The sequence below is a fragment of the Myotis lucifugus genome, unplaced genomic scaffold, assembly GCF_000147115.1.
Source record: "Myotis lucifugus unplaced genomic scaffold, Myoluc2.0 scaffold_19, whole genome shotgun sequence".
In the NCBI taxonomy this organism is placed as follows: Eukaryota; Metazoa; Chordata; class Mammalia; order Chiroptera; family Vespertilionidae; genus Myotis; species Myotis lucifugus.
Genome location: NW_005871067.1, coordinates 1871953 through 1879936, shown reverse-complemented (window position 1 = coordinate 1879936; position 7984 = coordinate 1871953). Strand labels below are relative to the sequence as shown.

At 43.1% G+C, this 7984-nt stretch overlaps 1 protein-coding gene across 1 annotated transcript in view; it reads right to left on the bottom strand.

Annotated features, from left to right (window-relative positions):
- Nucleotides 1-6043, bottom strand: part of B3GLCT (beta 3-glucosyltransferase) — a 93410-nt gene extending 87367 nt beyond the window's left edge. The window contains exons 1-2 of the mRNA XM_023751298.1: nucleotides 5974-6043; nucleotides 3239-3348 (exon numbers count right to left, since the gene is read on the bottom strand). Coding sequence (XP_023607066.1) covers nucleotides 3239-3348; nucleotides 5974-6043 — 180 coding nt within the window. The remainder of the gene's footprint in view (nucleotides 1-3238; nucleotides 3349-5973) is intronic.
- Between the last annotated feature and the right edge of the window lie 1941 nt (nucleotides 6044-7984).

The following is a 7984-nucleotide window of genomic DNA, read 5'->3' as shown; positions in this document are numbered from 1 at the left end:
GACATCAAAGAAATTCTCTCAGAGTGCCAGTAAAGCCCCAAGAAAGGCCTGGATCCACAAGGACACACAGCACGTCCATGGCCAGGCTCCGAAGCTCTCTGCCAGGCCAGCTGCCTACAATGCCCACCTCCCCCTTTACACCCACCCAGGGCGACAGGCAAGGTCCTCACACACCATGCTCCTGCTTCTCACCTGGCTGCCTTTACCTGGCTGTCCACCTAGAAAGCCCTTCCCACTCCCACCCTCACCCACCCTACCTACCACCGATTTTTTTATTTAATACTAGAGGCCCAGTGCATGAAATTCATGCATGGGGGGTGGGGGTCCCTCAGCCCAGCCTGCACCCTCTCCAATCTGAGACCCCTTGGGGGATGTCCGACTGCCACAGGGATCGGGCCTAAACTGGCAGTCGGGCATCCCTCTCACAATCTGGGACTGCTGGCTCCTAACCACTCTCCTGCCTGCCTGCCTGAGTGCCCCTAACTGCTTCTGCCTGTCAGCCTGATTGCCACCTAACCGCTCCCCTGACAGCCTGACTGACACCTAACTGCTCCTCTGCTGGCCTGATGGCCCCCAACTGCCCTCCCCTGCCAGCCTGATTGCCCACGCAGCGTGGAGCCGTGGGGACCCCCAGGCCTCACTGTGCAGAGCGGCCACTGGGCCCTGCCTCCGCTGTGCGTGGGGCCATCTTGTGGTGGTCATCTTTGTGGCAGCCATCTTGTGACAATGTTGCACACGAGGGCGCAAGGACCACCTAGGCTTTTATTAGTATAGATGAGCTCTCAGATCCTCTTAACAAATTTAGGCATACAACATAAGACTGTTGGCTGAAAGGACAATTTTGTAATTCGGATCTCTGGAGCTTATCCATCTGATTTAACTAAAACTTTATGCCTATTGATAACTCCTCATTCCCCCTCCCAGCCACGGCTCCTGGTAAAACCGTTCCGTCTTTGATTCTGTGGATTTGACTATTTTAGATACCACATATAAGCAGAACCATGTCTTTCTGTGTCTACACTGCCACTCTGCTTTAAAATTGCCCATTTATGAACCCGTCTCCTCTGCTGGACTGTGGGTTCTTCCAGTACAAGGATCTTGGCTTGCTGATCCTTGAACACCCAGTACTTTGCCCACAGTAGCTCTATCAAGACTGAATAAGTGAATGAGAGGCTCACAGATAAATTCCTCCATAGACTAGGCAAGTCCCTGACATGTAAATGAAATCCAGATTGAGCAGAGATGTCAATTTGTCTGAATCTTTACTCCTACCTTCTTCTGTTTGGTGAGTAGAATCCCTTAAGTTTGTCTGGATCCAAGGCCACCCAACTAGACATTACTTTTCCCAGGCAAGTGATTATGCGCAGGTGATTACGTTCTGGACAACGGTTTGTCAGGTCACATCCTCAGAAGAAAGCCGCTTGCCCTCCACACACTGGCACGCAGATGCAATGGTGGGGAGTCAGCTTCCATCGTGCAGATGAGGACACCTTAGCCCATGATAAAGTAATGAGATGGAGGACCCTGGAGAAGAGCTGCCAGCCGCTGGCCCACCCATAGCTGCACTGTTAGGGAGGGGACGTAAATCTCCAACTTCCTTATGTCATTGTTCTGGTGTATGTTCGAATGAATTTTCTGGTTCTTTTCCATATTATCTCTCCAAGATACACTTAATTGTGAGATCATATTTTCCTAGGACCTCATCCCTAATTACTGAGCGTGGGGTAATTGCTACAGCTCAATGGAGCTACATTCTTTAATACTTGCTGGGATCCAACAGAGAGACTATGGGGGCTACTGGCCACCTTCATCCCCAGAGTAGCCTCCTTTGTCCACTCCATTAGGGCTCCATGGAGCAAGAGGAAGATGCCCAATCAGTCAAGAGGGCAGCATGCCTGCCTTTCTGATGAAATCATAACAGGTTTATAGAAGAAAATCTCTAAAAGCTGGGTTTCCAGACAAAGAAGAATTTCAAACTCATCAAGCTGCTCCTGGCTCCAATCACACACACACAAAAAAGTGGGCAATTGTTTCTTCCCCCTTAGAAGGTGTGATGCTCAAAGCAGAGGAGCCAAGGACCTGTCCTTGCAAGGATGTGGAGAGGCTGGATAAATTTTATATGTAAACCATTTCAAGATAAAGCACAATAAAGCTTAATCTCAGCCTTCAATCTCACTAACGTGGCTAATTTTTCCACTGCTATGTCCAATCCTCTATTTCCCAGCCCCCACCAACAGAAGGACAGCAATCCATAAAACATACATCTACTGTCAGAGTTCTTCTGCAGACAAGAACTTCTGCCTTTTTTTTTAATCCTCACCCAAGGATATTTTTCCATTGATTTCTAGAGAGAGTGGAAGAGAGGGAGAGAGAGAGAGAGAGAAACATCCATGTGAGAGAGACACATCAATTGGTTGCCTCCCACAAGTGCCCCTACTGGGGCTGGGGAACCTGCAACTAAGGTACACGTGAGTCGAACCCGAGGTCTGCGGGCCTGAGGTCTGTGGGCCAATGCTCAAACCACTGAGCCAAACCGTCCAGGGTTAAACACTTCTGTAGTATTTCTGTAGCATGGAGTAGCAGGCATGGAGGAATTTTTTTCGCTTGGCCAAAGAGGAAAACACCTATATGGCTGCACAAGAAAGCAGATTTTCCTTTGCCCCAAACCTCCAGCATTAAATTGAGTTCATGCCTATTTTAAACTTTATCAAAATGTACCTGTATATGTCAATCTTTCTCTCCATGATCCTTCTCAGAAAATACATTATAATCAAATCAAAAGTTCAATTAATAATGTCTAATTAAAAACAGATTAAGATACTCACAGATGAAACATCACATTGAGGTTAATGTAAATGTTATTTCAATATGATAATTTCCTTAGAACTTGCTACCAAAATTTTGAACATTAATTATCTCTACTATTGTAAGCTCTGCTTTAAAAAAGTTATTTCTTCTTTGTATCATACTTTACTACAAAACCACAATAGTCATATACAATTATATAATTCTCCTAAATTAGAAAATATATATAATAATTTAGACTATGATGCTTTGAGCATTAGCAATTAACTAGCACATTTTAAACCATAAATAGTCAATATTAAATAAGCAAAACAAGTCAGAAGAGTTATTCTCATCTAAATAAAATTGATTCTCTACAAACCAAGAGCTTTGGAAAACATAAACATATCAATAAATAAATAATTAGCAGACATCCTAAGCTATTTTGACATACCTGGGTAAGATCTGCAGCTTGCTGTAAGATGCTTTTTCTTAACTCTTCTGCTCTTTTTACATGAAAAGAATTACTTTGACTCTGGATGACAAACACAATTCCTTTCAAATCTAGAACCAAAAAAGAAAAAAGTTTTCAGGTATTTATTTTTTGACAACTGAAATGATCTTCAAAACAAGTTTAAACTCTCTGTCCCCATCCCCCACCCCCAACCCCTGCTACAAGATAAGCCTGCAGGAAATAAACTCTTAAAAGGAAAACTCAATTTATATATAATTCTAGTGATAAAATATCTTTTGAAATTAATCTCCAATATTTTCTTTCCCAGAAGTTAGCAAGTAAATAAGCTCACTGTACTGGACCAAGTCTATGGTAACCAACTATGGATTTGTCCTGCCTCTGTCAAAAAGAATGACTGTAAACACAGGAAAGTGTGAAAACGTCTAGAACACTACCTCCCTAGAAGCTGAAAAATCTTGTTTGCAAGTAGCCTTTTAATAACTCACACATAATCCTACACTGTGCTGTTACCTGTTATGGGTTGAATTACGTCCCCAAACTTCTTAGATTGAAGTCCTAACCCCCAGGATCTGAGAATGTGTTATTTGGAACTTGGTCTTTACAGAGATCAAGTTAAAGTGTGGCCTTGATCCAATATATTTGGTGTCCTTATAGAACAGTGGTTCTCAACCTTCTGGCCCTTTAAATACAGTTCCTCATGTTGTGACCCAACCATAAAATTATTTTTGTTGCTACTTAATAACTGTAATGTTGCTACTGTTATGAATCCTAATGTAAATATCTGATATGGCTCTAACTGGTTTGGCTCAGTGGATAGAGCGTCGGCCTGCGGACTGAAGGGTCCCAGGTTCGATTCTGGTAAAGGGCATGTACCTTGGTTTCGGGCACATCCCCAGTAAGGGGTGTGCAGGAGGCAGCTGATTGATGTTTCTCTCTCATCGATGTTTCTAACTCTCTATCCCTCTCCCTTCCTCTCTCTAAAAAATTAATAAAATATATTTTTTAAAATATAAATAAATAAATAAATAAATAAATATCTGATATGCAGGATAGTCTTAGGCGACCCCTATGAAAGGGTTGTTCGACCGGCAAAGGGGTCGCGACCCACAGGTTGAGAACCGCTGTTATAGAACGAGGAACTGTGGACACAGACACAGAGAGGAAAGCTGATGTGAAGACATAAGAAGAAGACGGCCATCTACAAGCCAAGGAGAGAGGCCTTGAAAGACACCAACCTTGCTGACACCTTGATTTTGCACTTCCAGCCTCCAGAACCATGAGACAAAATTCTGTTGTTTGAACCATATAATTGGTGGCACTTCGTTTCTACAGCCATAGCAAAATAACACACTACCTCAAGACTGTTCTGGCTGGCCCTACAAGGTGACATTCAATGGTGACTGCATATGTCCCATGAGTTTACAAATAAATAACTCAGTCACCCCAGCCCTATCTCACAAGCCAGAACTGCGTGTTCTCTCCAGGAAAACAGCCACAGTTCCACAGAAGCAAGCTTTAGCAAAAAACTGTTGCATGTAGCAAAAAAAGCTCACCTATGACAACACGGGCAGAATTTGCCAACCCCCCAAAGACTCACTGGAAGGTGGCTGTCTTTTCTACAAAGGCCAGCAGGGCAGAACCCCTGGAATGACATGCCCACCCGACCAGAAGGACTATCAAAGGCCATCCTGAGCAGACAAGGTGGTTCAGGCCCCACCGTGGAGAAGCACATTGGCCTCCCCCGATTCTGAGCTTGTAATAAAGAAGCAAATAGAAACTGCCGCTGTGTCAGCACCCTGCCACCAGACAGCGGTGCTGGCAGAAGGCAGACTGTCACATAAATTGTAGCCTACAGCCAGGTTTACAGCAAATGAATGTGGGGACCATCCTCCCCTATAATTCCATTCATTTACTCACTCACTCAAATGTTAATACAATAAACAGCTAGCTCCACAGTAAGCCATTTGGTCCTAAAAATAATCCCAACTGCTCTTTGTTTAAAACTCAATACAAAATTTAAAAGGAAATGCTGAACAATCTACTGAATATGACCTCATTGCTCTCTGGTAGGAGTGTACTAGTATATAAATATGAAGAGTCTACATATTGATCTTTACTTTAAGTCAGCTCTTGGCTCTATAAATTGGAGACTGAAGGGCTTACATGCTGTTTTCTATTTCAATTAAAATGTAATTTTCCATCCACTACATCTGAAACATTAACACGAAGCAACATATTAAAAGAGGAGTTATAAGGATTTACGTTTGTAAAGAATTAAGGAAAAACTTCAGAGAAATTTTGCAAAATTTAATAAAGTTGAGGATACACATTCCCAATGACCCAGATTTCTACTGCTGCTCACCACATTGAGAAACTCTCCCTCGTGTGTAAAGGGGTCTATGGTGGGCATGCGCCCAGCAGGATGTGTAAAAGGAAAACACTGGAAGAAACTCACGTATGCACTAACAAGATACACAAATTGGAAAATGATTCAATAATAAAAATTAACTAGTTCTATGGGCATCAACCCAGATGAATACTGTAGATGAACTGTACAGATAGAATACTGAAAAAAGCACAACGGAATAATTGTATAAATCAATGGTTTATAAAAACATAAACATATAAAGTGGATATGTGCTATAGAGTATGCATCTATAAGTACGTATAGCTGATGTGAGTTTAAGGTTACTTGAGAATGATAAACAACATACCTGGATAATGGTTCAAAGGCTTCAGTTGTGTTAGTAATATTTTATTTCTTAAGCTAGGTGATAGATCCATGGATGTTCATTATGTTATTCTTTGTAGCTGTTTGTATGTACAAAATAATTCACAATGAAATTCTTAAGAAAGCAGATCCATGTGTCAAAGGCTAATGCTATGCTCACCACAGTAACCAACTCCCACCACTTCAGCCAGACCAGCAGAGCTCCCACTGGTTTTTAGCTTGTCCAATGCAGAAAAAAGGCTTTGTAAGAAGAAAAATAAAAAATTTCCCCTCATATATTCGGGTCATGTGCTGTGAGCTGTATGTTTTTTTAAATATATTTGTATTGATTTCAGAGAGGAAGGGAAGAGAGATAGAAACATTTATACTAATAAAAGGGTAATATGCTAATTAGACTGGACATCTTCCAGACATCCTTCCAGACGTCCTTCCAGACAAAGCCATGATGGCAGGGGCCGAGGCAGAGGCGGTTAGGGGCGATCAGGCTGGCAGGGGAGAACAGTTAGGGGCAACCAGGCCAGCAGGGGAGGGCAGTTAGGGGTGACCAAGCCAGCAGGGGAGGGCAGTTAGGGGTGACCAGGCTGGCAGGGGAGGGCAGTTAGGGGCAACCAGGCCAGCACGGGGGGCGGGGGGCAACCAGGCAGGCAGAGTGGTTAGGGGCAATCAGGCAGGCTGGCAGGTGAGCGGTTAGGAGCCAGCATCCCGGATTGTAAGTCAGACATCCCACGAGGGGTCCCGGGTTGGAGAGGGTGCAGGCCGGGCTGAGGGACACCTCTCCCATGCATGAATTTCATGCACCAGGCCTCTAGTCAATGACAAGAGAGAATCATGGATCAGCTGCCTTCAGCACACCTCCTACTGGGGATAGAGCTCACAAACCGGGTATATGCCCTGAACAGGAATCAAACTATGACCTCATGGTTCATAGGTTGAAGCTCAACCACTGAGCCACGCTAGCTGGGCTGTATGTTTTTTCTGCTAAGAAGCCATCCCCTTCCTGTTCCATGTGCTTCAACCTTGCATGCTATGTGCACTCATTCAGCAAACATCGCTGAATCTCTACGAAGTGCAAAGATCATGTCAACATGGTCCAGTGTACTATTGATCAACTGCAGACTGGTGTAGCCACTATGGAAAACAGTATGAAGGTTCCTCAAAAAACTAAAAATAGAACTACCATAGGACCCAGGAATTCCACTTCTGGATATTTATCCAAAGAAACCCAAAACACTAATTTGAATAGATTTATACACCCCTATGTTTACTACAGCATTATTTACAATAGCCAAGATATAGAAGCAACTTATGTGTCCATCAGTAGACGAGTGGATGAAGAAAGATGTGGTACAATGGAATATTACTTGGTCATAAATAAGAATGAAATATTACCATTTGCAACAACATGGATGAACCTAGAGGGTATTATGCTAAGTGAAATAAGTCAGTCAGAGAAACACAAATACCATATGATTTCACTCATATGTGGAATCTAAAGAACAAAACAAAATAAAAACACACTTGTAGAAACAGAGGCCAAAGGTATGGTTGCCAGAGGGGAGGCAATGAGAGGGTGGGTTAAAAAAAAGGTGAAGGGAACATAGTAATATTGTGATAGATGATTGCCCGAATTAGTGTGGGGTTCACACTGTAAGGTATATAAATACCAAATCACTATATTGTATACCTGAAAGTAATGTAACTAACATAATATTGTATGCTATCTACACTTAAATTTTAAAAATAAATTTAAAAAATAAAGGAAGTATGCCATTGTAACACAAAAGCAAAAGGGCAAAGCCAGAGCCCGCATGGGGTGCTGTGAGAACACAGCGGAGGGGGAGCCACTGCAAGGAGAGCTTCTGAAGAGGTGTTTCCAGCTTCCCTTAAAAAGCAGCCATTTTCTGCAGGCTTAGGCTCGGGGAGTTCCAGATCAGCAGCAGAGAGAGAAGCACGGTTATCACTGAGCCACAGCAGCCTTATATCGGCAGCATCCC